The 19,639-nt window shown below is 38.9% G+C and overlaps 1 protein-coding gene across 6 annotated transcripts; it reads left to right on the top strand.

Moving 5' to 3' along the window:
* Positions 1 to 3,168: 3,168 nt before the first annotated feature.
* lsm14aa (LSM14A mRNA processing body assembly factor a) lies at positions 3,169 to 13,770 on the top strand. Of its 6 annotated transcripts, XM_042412920.1 has the most exons (10): positions 3,169 to 3,559; positions 6,848 to 7,011; positions 7,093 to 7,252; positions 9,518 to 9,730; positions 10,089 to 10,169; positions 10,734 to 10,916; positions 11,684 to 11,858; positions 12,050 to 12,088; positions 12,447 to 12,687; positions 13,490 to 13,770. In XM_042412920.1, exons 1-10 carry the CDS (start codon positions 3,439 to 3,441, stop codon positions 13,511 to 13,513), a joined length of 1,401 nt encoding a protein of 466 aa, XP_042268854.1. In that variant the 5' UTR covers positions 3,169 to 3,438; the 3' UTR covers positions 13,514 to 13,770. The 6 variants fall into 6 exon arrangements, with proteins under 6 accessions (XP_042268854.1, XP_042268851.1, XP_042268850.1 ...); XM_042412917.1 differs by lacking the exon at positions 10,089 to 10,169 and having other exon boundaries at positions 3,171 to 3,559; positions 9,518 to 9,862; positions 10,737 to 10,916; XM_042412916.1 differs by lacking the exon at positions 10,089 to 10,169 and having other exon boundaries at positions 3,172 to 3,559; positions 9,518 to 9,862; positions 13,493 to 13,770.
* Positions 13,771 to 19,639: the final 5,869 nt, after the last annotated feature.

Here is a 19,639-nt window from a genome sequence, read left to right as displayed (position 1 = left end):
CGCCAAAACAAAACAACAAACAAAACAACACACAGATTCTGATTCTGATTTGTGTAGCACATTTCATACAAGGATTGCACCTCAAAGTGCTTTACATGGCCAATGACAGAGTCAGAGCACCAGGAACAAAAGTAAAAACAAAGATCAACAAAAACAGATAAGAAGAAAAAAACAAAAACAAACAAATAAAACAAAGAGGAAAAAAGAAATAGAAGATACAACCGGGATATGTGGGTAAAACAATAAAAAGGTCATTAAATACAGAGGAGGGGTTAAAATGCCAGGTTGTACCATTGTGTTTTTTTTTAAACTAGCTACTCGGTTAGCCTCTCTGATATGTCTCAGCAGAAAATTCCATAATTTTGTAGTTAGTTAAAGAAAGCAGCATCCCCAATTTTCTTAAGGCCCAATTTCCAACCTGTCAAAGACCAGCAGCAGGTGGCATAAGGGAAAGGTGCTTAATATTTTGACCAAATTTTATATTCACAAGTAAAAATTCTTCAGCAAAAAGTCAAACTTTTCAGAGCTGACTGTCCATATCAAGCAATACATTTCTAGTATTTCTGATTGTATGAACAAAAAAGCTTTTAAAATGTATAACTCTTGTAAACTTTAAAAAGTTATTTATTTAACTATTTCTTTTTCTTTTATTACAACCTTTTGTTACCCAGCATGTTTATAGACACAAGTTGTTTACACAAGGTGCTGGAAACTGGTTGTATACTTGTTTCGATAAAGTTTTTTTTTTTTTTTTTTTTTAAATAAAAATAATAATAAATAGATTTTATATGGGTGATGTGGCACCACATACAGGTGTGTTTGTAAAACGAGTCAATCACAGTTTAAAAGTGACAAGTGAAATATTGATATTGATTGTTGTTTTTTTCCCCTCAATTTTATTGAGAACAGTCAAATTCAAAAGACAGTAAAAAACAGGACTATGTAAACAAATATGAAGAACAAAAAGAGGAGAGACAGTGCCAGCGAATTCAATTATGACATAATAATAATAATAATAAAAAATAATAATAAAAACATTTGGTAAAGGGATTGTGCAAGAAGCCTTTTACATGCAGTAAAAATAAAATAATACAGAGGAAGATTAGTCAATTAATTGATTAGTCAATTGACAAAAAAAGATGAGCAATTTTTTAAAAAACAACCGCAATAAATTCCAAACATTTGATAGTTCCAGCTTTTTAAACTTTATAAACTTTATTAAATCGTGGCATTAAGGACTATAAAGGTCTCTTTTTTGTTCATGTTATCTACATGTGTAAAGTGAATTTACTGTATCTCCAATATTCTTATTTTACATACTGTCTGTGAAGAAAGTATTACTCTATATCAGTAAAAGCTAACTTTCAGTAAAGTGATGTGAATATTCAGCATAATTTCTGGCATTAATTTAAAACCATCCTATTTGTATTTGTATAGAAGTATGGAAGCCAAAAGATGCCATGGTTATCAATATATATATTTTTAGACCTGTCATCTTGATTATAATTTTGTTTTCCTACAGTCACTTTGTATTATTCAGGCCAACATACTTCATTCACTTTTGCTGTCATCTGTAACTTCAACTTGGATAATCATCTTTTGTATAAACTTTAATTAGAAAGGAAACCATGTTTAAAATGTAATGGTATTATAACATTTATAGCTGATAATGGTATGATTAAATTGTTATCACATAATAACAGGCTTTAAAATCTAAAAACATCACCATTTGTTATCTCAAGGTAATAAGTTAATGAAGTTATAATGATAAGATAATGGTTCTTTGACACAATAAACCTAAAAAATTGTCTGCAGATACTAAATCTCATGCCTGCAGTTCCTATACTTTAATGTTTTTTTTGTTGTGTTCGGTTTTAGGCGGTTATATGTGTCATATTACACGTTTCATGTATATCTCGGTACAATTAATATTTCAGTTAGATCCAGACCCATACTGGATTTTTGAGGCTTGAAACAATAATATTTTTTTGAGTTCATAAAATCTGATAAAAACATAGACTGTAAAAAAATATGGATGTAGCCACCGTGATGTCACTCATTGGTTTCTGAAGAGTGGTTTTGAAGCTTAAAGTGCGCGGCTCTGGCCGTCGCCATCTTGGCAGTGCCTAACTCCCGGCTAATCCAAAATGGGCAAAGAGGTGGAGCTGAGGTAGGCTGAATGAAGCCTGGTTCCTGAAACAAGCCACCTAGTGGCTAACAACCCGTCACTCAAAGCAGCCATGTTCTTATTATGTATAACCTTACAGCTTAGTAAAATTTAAACAGGCTAGTTATAAAAATTTTTTACCCCTCTACAGATATGAAAAGAAAAGATTTGTTATAGAGACCAAAACCATTTTTTGTACCAGGCTGTAAACATGTTTATTTCTGCTGTAAATTTGGGCATTTTAACATGGAGGTCTATGGGGATTGACTCGCATTTGGAGCCTCAAGTGGCCATTCAAGGAACTGCAGTTTTTGGCACTTCTTCTTTGGCTTCAGTTTTCAGCCCTGGAGGTTGCCGCTTGCATAAAAGATAAAAGTTGGATAAAAGATAAAAGTGGATAAAATGTTTTTTTTTAACATGAACAAGTAAGTATATGTCCTGTTTTGTCTGGTCAACAATCCAAAATCCTAAGATTTTCAGTTTACTATATACAAATATTTGCCATTTTTGCCTAAAAAAAATGCTGAAAACGATTCTTCAATTATCAAAATTGTTGCCGGTTACTTTTCTGTCTGTCGACTAATCAATTAATCGACTAATTGTTGCAACTCTAATATAAATACTTATACTCTATATAAATATTTAAGAATACTAGGTCTAGTATCAAATCTACCTTTAAGAGTCAAGTACAGTTTTGAGGTACTTGTACTTTACTTGAGTATTTCCATTTGATGCTACTTTACATTCCCTCTCAACTACATTTCAGAGGGAAATATTGTACTTTCTACTCCACTACATTTATTTAACAGCTTTAGTTACTTTTAAAGATGAAACCAGTGGTTTCCAACCTTTTTGGAACCACTAACCTACTTTATATACAGTTAGCTAGATTAGTCCGGTGGTACGTCAAAATTGCACTTAAGTACAGTAGTTGAGGAAATGTCATAAATGTTCTTAGTTACTCTCCACCGCTGTGTGTAATGATGTTTGATAGCTCTTCTATCCTGCACGGATCTAGTTTCCACGGCGGAGCGTAAACGCGCGAGATTATGATTTCCCGTTAGCCCCCGCGTTCACCGAGAGCCGTTGGTGCGATGGAGGAGGGTGAGGTAGCCATGTTGTAGCGGCGAAGAAGAAGAAGAAGCGCACAAACCGCCCGGAGGATTTTTTTTCTTTGTTTTTGGTGTAGAAACTGTAACTGTTAAACCACACGGCTCAGAGGGGCCGTCCATCCTGTTCCCTGTTTGGTCTGCCGAGCTGTGGGAGACACCATGAGCGGCGGGACGCCCTACCTCGGGAGCAAAATCAGCCTCATCTCGAAGGCCGAGATCCGCTACGAAGGGATCCTGTACACCATCGATACCGAGAACTCCACTGTCGCACTCGCTAAAGGTAACACGGCTAGTCTAATGCTAAGCTAGTCTAGGCTAATGCTATTCCTAAGCGGCGAGTGGTAACCTATAGTTTGAAAACAACACGTTTGAAAATGGATTCTTTGTGTGAATAATCCGCTGCGTGCAGGTTTAGCTAATCCAAAAACGCAACATGAAAAATTAGTAACCTTTAGCGTCAGTTTGCTAGCGTGAGCTAACAGGCTAACGTCGCTACCATTATCAAGCAGAAAGCTAGGATGCTAATTGCAACGTTACTTTGGTCAGACGAAGAGTTTAATCGTATTCTTCGACATAACAAACCTAATTAATTATCTGTAGAAGCCAAATCACATGGCTACCCTTCTTACACTTTATTTTTTTCTTTTGTTTTTGTTTTGTTTTAGGCTATTTTATGTGAGATATTACACATGGCATGTATGTCAGAGTTAAGTTTCTATCTCCTGCTGCTGTTCTGTACACTTTTTAATCCCTAAAACACCTATTTTCTATTTCAATCAAAGCCTGACCTATATTGGATTCTGAGGCTGACAACAATAATGTTTTGAGTTTATAAAATCTAGGGTGCTAATTGCAACGTTACTTTGGTCAGACGAGGAGTTTAATCGCCTTCACCGACGTAAGAACCCTAAATAATTATCTGCATAAACTAAATCACATGGCTGCCCTTCGTATACTTATCTTTTGTTTTGTTTCAGGCTGTTTGACGTGAGATATGACACATGGAATGTCTGTCTCAGTACGATCTTCTGCACGCTTTTAAGTCCCTAAAAACCTTTTTTTTTTTTTTTAAACATTTCAATTGAAGTCTGACCCATATTTGATTTTTGAGGCTGACAGTGATAAATTTTTGAGTTTATAAAATGCGTTCATCTAGGAAGCTAACAGCCACGTTACTTTAGTCGGACGAGGAGTTTCATTGCAGACACGAAACAATTAGGCGACGTGTTAATAATCTGAAAGTCATGTATGAATTGTAAGTATTAACCTGAGTTTCCAACATGAGTCAGCTTCATTCAAGCATTGCCTGTAACAGCCCCGCTGTAATGCTAACGCTAGCTGAGATCATGTTTATGTAACGCTGACTGACCGACAGGTGTTACAGGTGTCGCTGCTATCTGTGCAATCACTTCCATTCACTGACGAAGCGGCAGCCAGAACACCTGACGTCATAGAGTGCGCACTCATCTCACCTGTTCTACACGCATTATGACGCAAAGCTATTCACTGAAACATCTCATTAATATTATCCATATTCTAGAAGCAATGTAGACTAATGAACTGGTGCAAACACGTTTGACAGTGAAGTACAGCAGTGGTGGAAGAAGTATTCAGAGCCTTTACTTGAGCAAAAGTACCGATGTAGCGATGTAAAAATATTATATTACAAGTAAAAGTCCTGCATTAAAGATCCTACTTAAGTAAAAGTATTATCAGCTTGATGTAGTTAAAGTATTGCAGTAAAAGTAGTGGTTTGGTCCCTCTGACTGATATATTATTATATAGCCTATGACATCATTAGATTATTAATAGTGAAGCATCAGTGTTAGAGCAGCATGTTACTGTTGTAGCTGCTGGAGGTGGAGCTAGTTTACACTACTTTATATACAGTTAGCTAGTTTAGTCCAATCGTTCCCAACCACTGGATTGAACTAGCGTGGGCCCCCTCCAAAGGGTCAGCAGATAAATCTGAGGGGTCGTGAGAAATTTAATGGGAGAGGAAAGAAGAAAAAAGTTCTGATACACAAATCTGTTTTCAGTTTGTTGACTTTTCCTCTAATCTTTGATTTTTGCTGAAATATTTGGATCATTTGAACATTTATTGAAATGAAAGCATGTGAGAAGTTTAGAGGGAAAAATCACTATTTGGTGGAGCTGTTAACAACTCATAGACATGTGAAATGTGACCCCGACTACACACTGCTTTTTGTAAGACGTCAAAAGCCAAAAAGGTTGGAAACCACTGGTTTCATCTTTAACAATGTGTTGTATTTTAAAAGCTTGTTATATTATCCATTGTGTCAAATCTTCATCTGAAAAGTAACTAAAGCTGTCAAATAAATGTAGTGGAGTAGAAAACACCATATGGATTCAACTCAATATTTTCAATTAGGGCTGTGCAATATATCTAATATATCAATATTGTGATATGAGACTACATATTGTCTTAGATGTTGGATATCGTAATATTGTGATATGGCATAAGTGTTGTCTTTTCCTGGTTTCAAAGGCTGCATTACAGTGAAGTGATGTCATTCTCTGAACTTACCAGACTGTTCTAGCTCTTCTATTATTTGCCTTTAGTCATTATATCCACGTTACTGATGACTATTTATCAAAAAATCTCATTGTATAAACATTTTGTAAAAGCACCAATAGTCATCCCTACAATACTGTTGCAATATCGATATTGAGGTATTAAGTATTTGATATTTGATTTTGTCCACATCACCCAACCTCATTTACAGTAGAACTGAAACAATTAGTCGATAAATCGTTTGGTTTATCGACAGCAAATTAATCTGAAACTGTTCATTTAATAAATTATTGTTAAAGTAAGTTTGAAACAAAATAGCCAAACATTTTCCAGTGTCTCAATAGTGATGATTTGCTGCATTTATTTGTCTCAAGATGATAAACTTGGATGTTTTTTGGGTTTCACACTTCATTTCATAATTCTTCTAATCTACCGTCCAAGGTAACGTCTACTGATCTCTTGTTTTGTCCAACCAGCAGCAAATATATTTAGTTTACTATCACTGAAGACTGAGAAAACCAGAAAACATTCACAGTGGAAGATGTAAAAAATTAACCAATCATCTTTGCTGATAAGTTTTATGTGGCTGGCCGTGTGGCTGTTAATCGTGCAGCTCTTCTGGACTTTCCAAATGTTATCGGACCAAATGGATCAAATTCTGATAGTGAAACGAGTCATTTTGTGGGGCTTGTGTGACGCTCAAAACAATCTATGTGTTTTCCAGCCACAACAGTAGGTCACAGCCAGTGGTGTACTGGACAGCAGGCATATTGGGACAAATCCTAGTGGGCTGTCTAAACATACCCGCTTTACCGGCCCTCTCTGTGTGCCTGTCATTCGGGGTGCACATGAGTGTGCTGCTCGCAATCACAGCCAAGCGCCCCCCTTTACTCTCACTGCCAGAAGGGGGAGACAAAAGTCCCACACTCCAGCTTTAAGTGATATAGTTACTGTACTAATTTCGTGTTCCATCCCTGAGTTAGTTGACGTTTGACCTGTGATGCTAACTTCAATCTGTATCCTCCTCGTCAGTACGTTCCTTTGGTACGGAGGACCGCCCCACCGACAGGCCCATCCCGCCTCGAGATGACACCTTCGAGTACATCATCTTCAGAGGCAGCGACATCAAGGACCTGACTGTGTGTGAGCCACCCAAACCAACATGCTCTCTCCCTCAGGACCCCGCCATTGTCCAGGTGAGGTTTCACCTCGACCTCGGTTTTTAGTATTTAAATGTGAAGCTGTAACATTAACCACCTTTTGATCTCCTCCTCCAGTCGTCCATGAGCTCTAGCTCCTCGTCTTCTGCTGCCGCGGCCCCGACCCCGTTCCAGTCTGCCGGCTCCTATGGCCTCTTCAACCGTGCTCCAGTTCCTGCCTACAACCAGTTCAGCACCAGCCCCCTGGTGTCCCCCCAGTTTGGACCCGTTGGCGTCGGTAAGCACAGACATGTTCGATCATGACGGTGGAGAATATTTTTTTATGATACAACGCTGTTCTATAGCCTGTCATGTGTCTAACTATAAAAGACAAACTACGGGGAGAAGTTGCGCATGACATCCAAGGGTTCGGGGTCTCTCCGTGACTCTCGCACCACGAAGATCATGCCACAAAAACTGAGGAGGTTTTGATTCACGGCATCAATGTGACTTAATCACTCCTGGCCTTCACTTCCTCCCTCTACATGTGTCGTTGTTACTCGGGTTGTGCCGATTACATTTTGCGTCAGATACATAATACTGAGTATAACCTTCACTGAAGAGCAGGTGGATTTAATAGTTTAAGCAACAGCAGCTTCACATTTATCGCATATCGTATTAAAGTTTTCCAAGGTCTTTCTGGAGCTTTCTAACCACCAACCACTATTGATTAAATTATTTTTTAGCAGTGAGCAGCTCCTTTTATTGTGTTCGTGCATTGCATTGTGGGGAAATCAATCAACTGCACACTCTAAATGGACTGTATTTACTCTGCATTCTGTCTGCTGTTCAGTAAACTTTATTTAGTCACTTTTACACATAAAACACATTCTTAAAACCTGCTTATGTTCAGTGTTTGTGGTGTCTGTCTGGTGATGTCATGATATCAGCGCAGCCCTGGCTATCAAACACGTTGCATCACATGACGGTAGAGTACATCGGGAGGTACACAGTGACGCATAGCAGCACACAGCATTTAAAGGTACTCTTTATTCCTGCTGTTCCTCCCCATACAGGACGATCAGTGCCGTCCTTTGTGAGCGACACGAGCACAGCCGCAGCCCAGTCTCAGAGAAGCGCTGTCGGCTCTGCTCGCCACTCTGACTTGAGCTCTCTGGGTACTCTTGTAACCGAAGGTAAAAAAAAAAAAAAACAACCTGAAGGAAGCAGGTTGAAAAGGCAGTGGCAGATCTGTGTGTCTACTCACCACACTGAGTGGTTCTAAATGACTAAATTACACTCACACACAGTTGAAAACTCTGCACTAATAAAAAGTTGCTCTTTTATAAAACTATTTGACTTACAAGCCAGATCAATCTAGATGTTGCTCACTGACATTTGCAGTGTTTAGACGTTTACATGTTTGGTCTTTCTTTGCTCATATGTTTAAATCTTTCTGTCTAATTGTGATTCTAAGTTGTTGACAACATAGACGTAAGAATGCCTCCAGTACCAAATCTTGCACGGTTGTCAATTTGACAGAAGAATTGTTTCCTCATGCCTAAACGTAACCGCACGCTCCCACATCATAACCTGCATGTCCTGTTGAATCAGTCTTGTGCTGGTCGGCTTAAAGCCTTCGTAAGATATGAAACTACTTTCAGAAAACACATCTTTGTTTGTGTTTGTTTCAGCCGCCGTCCAGACTAAAATAACATTTTCTTCCCCCAAAAACTGATAATTTCCAAAACATTCTGGAGAGTTTATAAATGTTTACGAGGAAAACAGATTTTACAAAATGATGACATGAGCTGCACAGTGAGAGTCTGTGTCCTGTTCTGTTCTTCTCTGACTTTACTGCGGTCACTCTGGAGCTGCAACAGTTAATTGATTTGTACTTTTATTCAAATGTTTTTATTGGAGTTTCAAACATTTGCATATTATTTCAAGGCCTCAAGTTCCCGTATCACGCTCACCCCGTACCCTGGAGGGCTGACAGTCATTTTTAAGAAGAAATATTAATTAAATGTGAATTATAATATAATATAAAGTAACATTTTCGTGTTTCTTTAGTCTTCTATGACAGTAAACTGAGTATCTTTGGGTTGTGGACTGTTGGTCAGAACAAAACAAGACATTTGAGGACGTCATCTTGAGCTTTGGGAAACACTGATGAATATTTTTCACCATTTTCTGATATTTTATAAATCAAACGACTGATCGATTGATAATCAAAAAAATGGTTAGTGCAGCCCTACATGTGGGATGACGTTTTGTTGTTTGACAACTGAAAAGAAGATGAAGAAGAAGAGATTTTCTTCAGGTGTTTCACTGTAAGCAAACGTCTCCGTGGTGTCGAGAAGACGTGTTGAGGTTCAGCTGCTGCTTGTTTTAGTTTGTGTTGAGGAAGTGAGCCCAGCTGGTTCCCTTTAAACAACATGACTGACTGTCTGGGTGCGGTTGGTGGTTCAGTCAACGCTAAGAAATGATGAGGTTGATGTATTTGAGTCGTAGTGAGCGGCGTGATCCACTAACCCCGATCTCCGTCCTGCTTCCCCTCTAGGCCGCAGCAGCCCCAGCCTGGACCCTCTGCGGAAGAGCCCCTCCCTGGAGCAGGTGATCCAATCTGCCCCGTCGGCCCCCACCGCCGCCACCACGGCCCCGGCCCCCGGCTTGGGACGCAGGAGCCCCGCCCACGCTCGCACGGCCCCCTCTGCCGCCGGCGGCCCGAGCAGCCAGAAGGCCCAGCAGCAGGATGGCGTGGACACAAGGAGGGGTGAGACTGTCAGGGGAGGCCGCGGCAGCAGCCAGGGCTGGCCTGCACCCCGAACCATCTCAGCCTCTCACATCAGTGCTGTAGATAGGGCTTCCACTGCAGGGTTTACCCACTCTATCTTTAGCCACTCAGGTGAGACCTCAGGCCAGAGAACAGCACACTGCTATGTTCTGTGCTGCTGTCTTTCAGTGAAGAGTCTTTTCCCTCTTTGTGTGATTTGTTAACGTTTTGTTCCAGAGGTCCCACATTTGAAAGCGTTGTGCCTTTGTCTGAAGGTAGGACACTAGTGCCACCAGGGCTGCTCTCTCTCATGACTGTTGCCTTTGTTATGGAAGACTAAAAGACTCTGCTATTCCAGGCACAGACGTCCAGAAAGTCCCCAAACCAGAGAGCGAGCAGGCGCGAGGTGAAGGCAGGGATACCAGTAAACGTTCCACAGGTTAAACCTCCCCCACCCCCCCTCTCTGCTCCGAAACCATCCTCAACAGCCTAGCTCCATGCTCATTAAGACTCTGCATGCCTTTCCTGTCGGACAGTGGAGCCCATACACTCATACCTCTACAACCTCTCGACCCCCCTCCGATCATCCCTCTTTGACATGTTTTTCTTTGCTAGTGAACATGTGTGCAGATTGACATGCTGTTCATGTCAATGGACTCGAGGCGATGAGACTTGTCTCCTCGGTGATAATGCTCTCTGTGCTGTGGTGGTGCTATTTGATTAGTAACTGAATGATTTATTTACTGCATTTTTTCTCCATGTTGGATGTGAATTTTATTTCTGTGACACCGGTGTACAGCTAACATCTGAAGCCAAGCTGCTGTTTTTATGGCTCTTGGCTCTTGGCTAACTCATTTTGAAAGTGGATGTGTGCATTGATGTGTTGCCATGTGATTTGTTTACTGGTGTTTCTGTTCTGTACTACCCCCTTCAAACTTTTTTTTTTTTTTTTTTTTTTTTTTAAATTAAAATAGCAACTAATGTTTTTACTCTTGTTGTTCAGCAGCTGCCGGCGCACCGGCTAACCGACGTGGGCGAGGCGGCGGACACCGCGGCCGAGGACGCTTCAACGTACGCCGAGACGGACCCATGAAGTTTGAGAAAGACTTTGACTTTGAGAGCGCCAACGCCCAGTTCAACAAGGAGGAGATCGACCGAGAGTTTCAGAGCAAGCTGAAGTTGAAAGGTAGCAGAAAGCATTCAGCCGTGAACGAGCTTCTCAGCAACGCCACACTGTGAAGATACTCTGTTACTAGTCAGGAATGAAATAATGTTTCATATTAAGTTTTTGCATTTAAGCTTTTACATTTCAGGATTTTAAATTACATTAAAGTACTACTAACAGTCCTTATGTACAATAAGTATCATCAGCAAAATGTACTATCAAAAGTAAAGTACTCATAATACATAAAAACTAACTATAATATAATTATTATTATAGATGCATTCATGTGTAAACAGCATTTTACTGTTTGTTTGGGGTAGAGATGGTTTTATATATTTTCTATAATGTGTTTAAACATATATAACAGTGCTTCATCACATAGAAGCCCTTAATGTTTTATATGTAAACTCTAAACTAAAGTTGTCCAGTAAATGTTGTGTAGTAAAAAGTACAATGTTTCCTTTTTAAAAAGAAAATTTGCCAAAAGTCTCAGTTTCAAGCTTCTCAAACATGAATATTTGCTGGTTTCCTTCCTTCTTGTACTGAATATCTTAAGGTTTTGACTGCTGGTCGGACAAAACAAGAAGTTTAAAGACGTCACCTTTGACTCTGAGAAGCTGTGATGCTTATTTCACAGTTTTCTGACTTTGTATTAAAAGAATAATTGACAAATTAATCAATAACTTGTATTTTACCTACTCAAGTAAAATACAAGTAGCTCAAAACTTTAGTAAATATACTTAAGTTAGGTTAAGTGTAAAGTGCGACCGTCCGTTCTCGTTACTCAGACGAGAAGACCGAGAAGCCGGAGAAAGCGGTGAACGGAGAGGACAAAGGCGACTCCGGCGTCGAGACTCAGAACAGCGAGAACAACGCTGAGGAAGAGTGCGACCCGCTCGGCCCGAACTGCTACTACGACAAATCCAAGTCCTTCTTCGACAACATCTCCTGTGACGACACTAGGTACGAGCCGGCCTTCGTCACTCCCGGTCAGACACTTGTTGGTAGAAGGACAGTGTGACACATGACGGTAGCATCACTATCACTGTGTACATACTTCCTTCACCTCCCAGGACTCGCACTGTAAGGATGAATGAAAGATGTTTCTTTTATGATGACATGACTGTTTTTTGTTGTTTTTTTTTTTTCACCAGGAAAGCAAATGACAAGTCTGGAAGCTCAGGGTTCCCACGGTAAGTGTTTATCTTGTCATGTGAAAGCCAGTTTAAACCTCTACATCATTGATAATATTGACTAATTGTCTAAATCCTGCAATCCTGAGTTGTTGCATTTATCAATCAAATAAAGGTTATTGTCCCCAACCAGGATATTAGATTTGTAGCCAGGTGACATCAATCATACAGCGTGTTTACATGCAGTCCTCAGTCTGCTTCCTGAAACCTGGTTTCTGTAATCGGGGTAGTGGATTAGAGAAACCTGGAGAACACTGATTACTGATTATTATGATTTCCCTGCAGAATGTGAGTATTGGTAAAGCTGCCGTTTCCCTCCATCACTTCATCTGTGACGTGTTTTTCCCTCCTGCTGCAGGGAGCGGAGGCAGACCTGGGCGGAGGAGAGGCGGATGAATGCCGAGACATTCGGCATCCCTCTGCGTCAGAGCAGAGGCCGCGGAGGTTACCGCGGGCGTGGCGGTATGGGCTTCCGCGGAGGACGGGGTCGTTCGGCTAGCCGAGGTTCCTTCGGCCCGCCACAAGGAGGCGGTGGCTTCAGGGGAGGATACAGAGGAAACCAGGCCGGCCGCGAGTTCGCCGACTTATCAGCATACAGGGTAAAGTTCAGTTAAATGCAGATTCTTTCTTTACAGACCACCGTATTTCCTTTAATAGTTGTCGAGACCTTTATTTACCTCAACTGTTAACTAAAGTTCTTAACTGTGAGGATTTACTGCTTTACTTTGTCGTATGTGACAGTAAAATTAACTTTTATGGACTGTTGGTCAGATAAACAAGACATTTAGAGATGTAACTTGTGGCATTAGGAAATTATGGTGGACATTTTTCACTATTTTGTCACTTATTACATTTATTTTATAGAATAATCAATAATTGATAAATGAATTGAGAATAAAAATAGTTTTTGACACAGGAAAGTCTGCACATGAGATCATAAAAAAAATATATTTTTCAAGAAGGAAAAATAGAGAATATCACCAGTAGGGCTGTCACTAATGATTATTTTCATTATTGATTAATCTGCAGACTACTTTCTCTATTAATTGTTTAGTCTATAAATGTCAGAAAATTGTGCAAAAAATGCACAGAGAAAGAGCCCACAGCCCAAGGTGACATCTTTTTCAAATGTCTTGTTCAGTCCAAAACTCAAAGATAATCAGTTTATAATTATATGTAAAACAGAAAAGTATAAAATCTCCACATATGAGAATCTGGAGTCAGAAAATGTTAAAAAAAAATAAAATTATTTGATCATCAAATAGTTGCAACTCAGACTGAGCAAATAAATCTTAAACGTCTTTCCTCATGCACACATGTTTAACGTGCTAAATCTGAACGTTTCAATTCTAAATGTTTGTTTGTTTGTTTGTTTGTTTTTTCCTTCCCCTTTTTTTCCAGAAGGACAACAAAGTGGCAGCGTAGTCTCAACGGGAGGAAGGCTCTACAGAAAGGTGCAACGCTTAAAAAAAAAAAAAAGGAAAATCGTTTTTTGGTTGCTACTCTTCTTGACTAAAAGAATGAAGATTGTGTACTAGTTGTATATTTGTCACCAGCACTGGGGTAGACTGCTTGAATGCAACTTAACTTTCCACCTTTCAACGGTGGAAACAACAACAACAACAACAACAACGCAGTTTGTCAGAGAAAAAAAAAAAAAAAGTCGATCTTTACAAAATAATTTCTGAAATAATTATGTATAAAATGTCATATTTCAGAGGGATGTTAGTATTTTTTTTTGTTTTTCAATGAATTATCTTCCCGCCCCCTTTCCTAAACCTGTATTTGATAATATTTTGTTAGCTGTCGAGGGTCGTCCACATAAGTTCTTGACTGTGATGCTCACTGACATAGCTTTATTTGGGAGGGGTGGGTTGGGGGGTGTGGGGTGGGAGGGTGTGGGTGTGGTGGGTGGGGGTTAATATGTCCTGTAATGTAACTTCAGCACCAAAATAGCCCACAGGGTCTCAGTCACACCTTTCTAACATGTATTTTTCTACTATTACACACTTCATCCCGTCATGTAGTCAGCCCGCTCACACTCGCATCTCTCCCGCCTTCTTCAGTGGCAGTGCGATTTTTTTTTTTTTTTTTTTTTCTCTAGATCATCTCACTTTAAAATATTTCAGTCGCTCTTCTGCAGCTTTTTTTTTTTTTTTTTTTTGTCGTCATTTTCATTTGATCTTAAAGTGTTTACATTACAGTGTAGGTTTAATATCATTTGAAGATGTTTCTTCACTTTGGTGTCACTTTCTAACAGTGTAATAGGGAGGTTGTAGCCGTCAGTGTCAGTGTGTACTCTTCTTCTGGTTTTTTGTGGTAGTTTTTTTTTTTTTTTTTACCCCCAGTCCCCACAAGCTAACTCGGGCTGGGTCGCAGATGGATCATAAGTCAAATCTCAGTTTTTCTTTTGATCTTTTTTTTTTCTCCTCCTCCTCCTGTGATTTCATTCACTGACCACTGGTACTTGTGTGACGAGTTTTGAGGTGCTTTCAAGAGTTAGACCTGCAGTGTAACCTACACAGACGAGGACTAAAAAAATCCATCTTTGCTAGTTTACGGCAGCGTCCCCGGCAGACAGGCCACATGAAGGTGAACGCACTTTTTCTAAGAAGTTGTTTGATGATATTATTACTCATTCATGCATACAATATGTACATTTTGTTTCTTGGGCTGCTTCCTCAGACACACTAACTTATACTGCTCTAAATTTTTAGCGTCTTTGGACTTCAAATCTTGACCATCACAGGAATACACACACACACACACGCACACAAAGCCATAAGCTCACTAGGTCTAATTTTATCCACCTGTTATAGAAAAAAAACTCCACATTCACCTCTTTAAAAACAACCTGATGCCACTAACTTTGTCCCGCGGCACTGCATGGTGGTCGACAGCCCGCTAAAGCTACAGAAGTGATGTCAAACTTAAATATAGAAAAAAAAAAAAAACAAAAGCCTAGAAAAACGAGCTAGCTGTCTGGGTGTAGCAACTTAGTTTCCTAGCAATATTCATTTTTATTTTTGAGGTTACGAAGGATCGGGTCTGATGAATTATGACTGAATAATATGAAGCCATCTTGACTTGGTATGATTTAAGTACTTAAAAACTCTCTTTTCAGTGGCATTTTTCATCTGATTTGGCAAGAAATGTATAGAGTTGTACTTTTTGCAATGTTGGAAAAGAAAAAAAAAATAATGCTGTTTCCTGATAATCTGTCCTGAGATTGTTTCCTGCTAATGAAGACTGTAATGTCACAATAACCGGCTCCCCCCCTGATAACAAACTGGAGTTTAAAGTGGAGATGATTTCAGGAGTATTGATCTGCACAGACCTGGGTCAAACACTGTCAACAGTTCATTGTGGTTTTGGGAACATTTTCCATCAGAGAAAAGTAAGAATTGAGCTCTCTTAGCAGTTTAAAATCTACAAAAATTTGCATGAAGATGTGTTTGACCCAGGTCTGTTTTCTGTTTAAACACTGTCTGCATCATGGCTCTGACTCCAGAATGACAGATCCCTAAATTTTGTGGGAAAAAAAAAACATGCAAAGCTACCTTTAAAGTACTTAATTGTGCTCAGGAAATGTAGAGAAAATATTTTTTTTCTCGATTTGCCTTAATGCGAGAGAATAACCGTTAACATCCTGTTTTCCCGCTGTTGTTGTCGTCGCTATTCCTTTGCATTAAGGCACTAAAATCATTTGTTTTTACCCCATGAGAGAATTGTCGGGAGCCTTCAGAAAAATTTTGAGTTGGACACAACAAGAAAAAAACCTGCATCCAGCTGCAGAGCTGCAACACCAAACAGATGTGGTTTCATACTGAAGGCTTGTTTCTATGGAGCCTGAATGATGTCACAAGAATAAATATGTACTCACAGTGATTAATCAATTAATAAGTGGATTTATTTGAAAAAAAAAAGTATGTTACTCAATTAAATTGTATTTAAATGATACATTAGCAAACTATAAGGTAAAATAAAAACATAAAAGGCACATTAATTTTGCAACCAAAAAAAATCTGTTTGCTGTTTTTGGCTATTAAAGGTAAAATAGAAAGTGAATTTGAAGATGGAATCACAGAATTATTCTTTTTTTTATATATATATATAGGCTTCTGTATTTCATCTCATAGCTCATTTGTTTAAATTAAAGTGATCATGAAAATGTTAAACCAGGAAAATTAATTGTGAGAAAATTAAAAATGAAAGGCACACAGAAAAATAAAGTAAAACTTAAAAGCCTTTGTAAAAATTACAAAAAAAAAATCAGTTATTCATCAAATTTAAAACCTATTTTTTATTTTGGGTTTTGAAATGTGTAGTTTAATGACTTTCTGATATCTTTTTTTTTTAAATGATCAATGTATGTATTTATTATGTATTAATTGACAATAATTAAACACTAATTATTCTAGTGGAACACTGTTTTCATTCATCTTCAGCCCATAAAATCCAAACCATCCTCAGCAGACGTGTGTTGTGTGAGACTGTCGGTGCTGCGGCTCTGCAGCCGGATGCTTCTCGGTCTCATGGAGAATTTCTCAGATTCATAGATGTTAAAACAAGCTGAAAGATTTTCAATTTTCTTGATGTGTCCGAACTAATTTGGTACTTTATCCAAGTGTCCAACCCAGGACAGAAATCTTTTTTTTTTTTCTTCTTCTTCTTTGTCTTCTTTGTTGGAAACATTTCAGATGATTATTCGGGGAGGGGTTGACTTGATTGCAGCAGTGGTTCTCAACTGTTTCAGCGTTGTGGCAAATCAGAGCAGCAGAGAAAAGTCTTTAACCAGGCTTCACTTTGAACAAATCAAACTATAGAGAAGCTAGTGGCAGGGCTGGATCACCAACCAGGCACAACTGCCCCGGCCCCCCATGTGGCAATTAGTTTATGGTAACTTAATTAATAACAATTTAGTTTATTTAATCTGTATGCGCCATTTAAAGTGGAATCATAGGGGCCATGTTTGGTTTAAACCAACACGATATAACACGTTAATCAGGTTGATTTTGTTACCTTCGGACAGAGCCGGGAGCCAGCAGGCTAGCCGTTTTCCCCCTGTTTCCAGTCTTTATGCTAAGCTAAGCTAACCAGCTGCTTGTTGTAGCTTCATGTTAAGCATACAAATAAGAGATGAATCAATCTGAACATCTGTGTTTCCCTCCACAATTTTTCCTAGTTTTAAAGCCTTTACTAGTTTGTGCTGACATGGTGCATTTTACTGAATAAATTTGAGCTTGAGCAAGTTACTAGAAACTAATTACTAACTAATAGATATATATATATATATATATATATATATATAAAAGTATACAGACTGGGAGAAATGGGGGGTATGGGAGGTTAAATAGAGCCCCTGGTGTGTTAATCCAGCTCTGCCTATATTCATAGATTTTTCCACATTTTCTCAAAAGGCTAAAGGCGTGTTTTTTGTTTCTCTGAGGTGAACAAGTTGAGAACCAGAGTTGTAAGTGTCTTTTAGATTATCTGATTTAGAAAAGACACTTCAGGTTTGGGGGTTTGGTTTTGTGCCTGGATTTTTAAAGGAAGCCGTGTAGTTCTCCACGTCAAGTTTTGACCGGTGTTGTATTCAAACGCACACAACACTACATGATGCTCGTTATTAGTCGGTCACCACTAAATTGGGTGTGAAAAAGAAGAAAAACTAAATAACTGTTCGTAAAAAAAGAAATTGCCATGGTTGTTGATGCAATAACTGAAAGGAGTGGTGGCGGTTTGAGCATCAGGAGGTGGAAAGCAGACGGGGCCATGGCTCGTGTTTGCTTTTCGCTTCTGGCTTCCTTTAACACTCTTTGGAGTCACAGCCACATGTTAAGTCCTTGAAACCCAGCATGGTGTCCTCCTCTGTGGGCCTCAGTGGACTGGGGTTTTTATTAAGAGCAAATAATAAACAGTTGTTCATTACTTTTGTCTCGTCTCATTTTGTTTTTCTGCTTCAGCCTCCAGCTCGGCTTGTCAGATTTAGAATGTGAACGACAAAAGAAATCTAGATGCATGAAACATTTTATCTTAATTACAGACAGTATGCTGGAGTCTCTACAGTCCGAAAGATTTTATCTGTTCACATTTAAATTATTATGTAACCTGCATGACTGGTGCTAAGTGCCAGAGAGCAGGACAGCACAAGATTTAAAAATGTTAGAAAAACCAGGACAGCACTTTGTGAAATAGTTAACCTGGACAGAAGCATTTGAGTGCAAGGCACCGACTTCATATGTAATCTAAAATAACTCAATGTTTGTTGCTCACTTTTTTATTGCAATAGCCTACTGTATAGTGTAAGTACCAGTGGTGGAAGAAGTACTCAGTAATGTAAGTAAAAGTACCAGTACAGCAATGTAAAAATACTCCATTACAAGTAAAAGTCCTGTGTTGAGTACAAGTACATAAGTATTATAAGCTTGATGTAGTTAAAGTATTGCAGTAAAAGTACATAAGTATTATGAGCTTGATGTAGTTAAAGTATTGCAGTAAAAGTACATAAGTATTATGAGCTTGATGTAGTTAAAGTATTGCAGTAAAAGTACATAAGTATTATGAGCTTGATGTAGTTAAAGTATTGCAGTAAAAGTAGTGGTTTGGTCCCTCTGACTGATATATTATTATATATGACATCATTAGATTATTAATAGTGAAGCATCAGTGTTAGAGCTGCATGTTACTGTTGTAGCTGCTGGAGGTGGAGCTAGTTTACACTACTTTATATACAGTTAGCTAGTTTAGTCCAGTGGTTCCCAACCTAGGGGTCGGGCCCCTCCAAAGGGTCAGCAGATAAATCTGAGGGGTCGTGAGATGATTAATGGGAGAGGACAGAAGTGTTTTTAGAAACACTGATGTTCACTTAAAGCTGTCATATGTGCACCAAAAATTCTATGGTGTGCAGAAAAAGACAAAAACAAACTATCTGATGCGGACCAGAAAGTATTTGGTTTGCACCTGAGACGGTCCAGCTTTAGCTCATGTCCCTTCAAGGGCTCAGTATATATCTGTTGCTTTATAAATTCAATTTCTGTGTGCAAATATTCCACTTAACGTAATTATCTTGCTGCGTACTACATACTGCCTCATCATATGAAGGTTGATTACTTTCACTTTACATAATGAAGACATGGTTCGTAGTACAGGCACTTAACTCCTTCCATACACACATACATCCCATTATATTGAGCATGGTCACTTTCACTTTACATATTTAAAGGGAAACTTCAGTATTTTTCAACCTTGACCCTATTTTCCCATCTTTTTGTGACTAAGCGACTAATGGAGACAACAATTTTTTAAATCGGTCCAGTATTGAGTGAGAGCATTGCAGGTGGCAGCGGGATAACGGGCTGCAATGTAATCCGACGGGGCAATAGCGCCCCGTTAAAGTACGTCCACTAAAAGTGCTTGTTTTTGCCACTGACAGGCTCAGATTGTTATTATAAGTGTCTGATAACATTATTTAAAGGACCAAACAGAGAAATAAAACGTTTTTCTTTACCTTTCTCTTGACCCAGTCTGTTTGTTATTGTGTCTAAGTCT

The sequence above is a fragment of the Thunnus maccoyii genome, chromosome 5 (assembly GCF_910596095.1).
Source record: "Thunnus maccoyii chromosome 5, fThuMac1.1, whole genome shotgun sequence".
NCBI classification, from domain to species: domain Eukaryota; kingdom Metazoa; phylum Chordata; class Actinopteri; order Scombriformes; family Scombridae; genus Thunnus; species Thunnus maccoyii.
Note: the sequence above shows the minus strand (reverse complement) of the source record. Positions and strands in the feature narration are given on the sequence as shown.

Excerpts from the sequence above, each read along its gene's own strand:
- lsm14aa (XM_042412915.1), top strand. The coding sequence starts at position 3,439 with ATGAGCGGCGGGACGCCCTACCTCGGGAGCAAAATCAGCCTCATCTCG. Across the intron at positions 10,917-11,683 it reads GAGCAAGCTGAAGTTGAAAG|ACGAGAAGACCGAGAAGCCG; the intron begins GTAGCAGAAAGC and ends CTCGTTACTCAG. Across the intron at positions 12,688-13,489 it reads CCGACTTATCAGCATACAGG|AAGGACAACAAAGTGGCAGC; the intron begins GTAAAGTTCAGT and ends CTTTTTTTCCAG.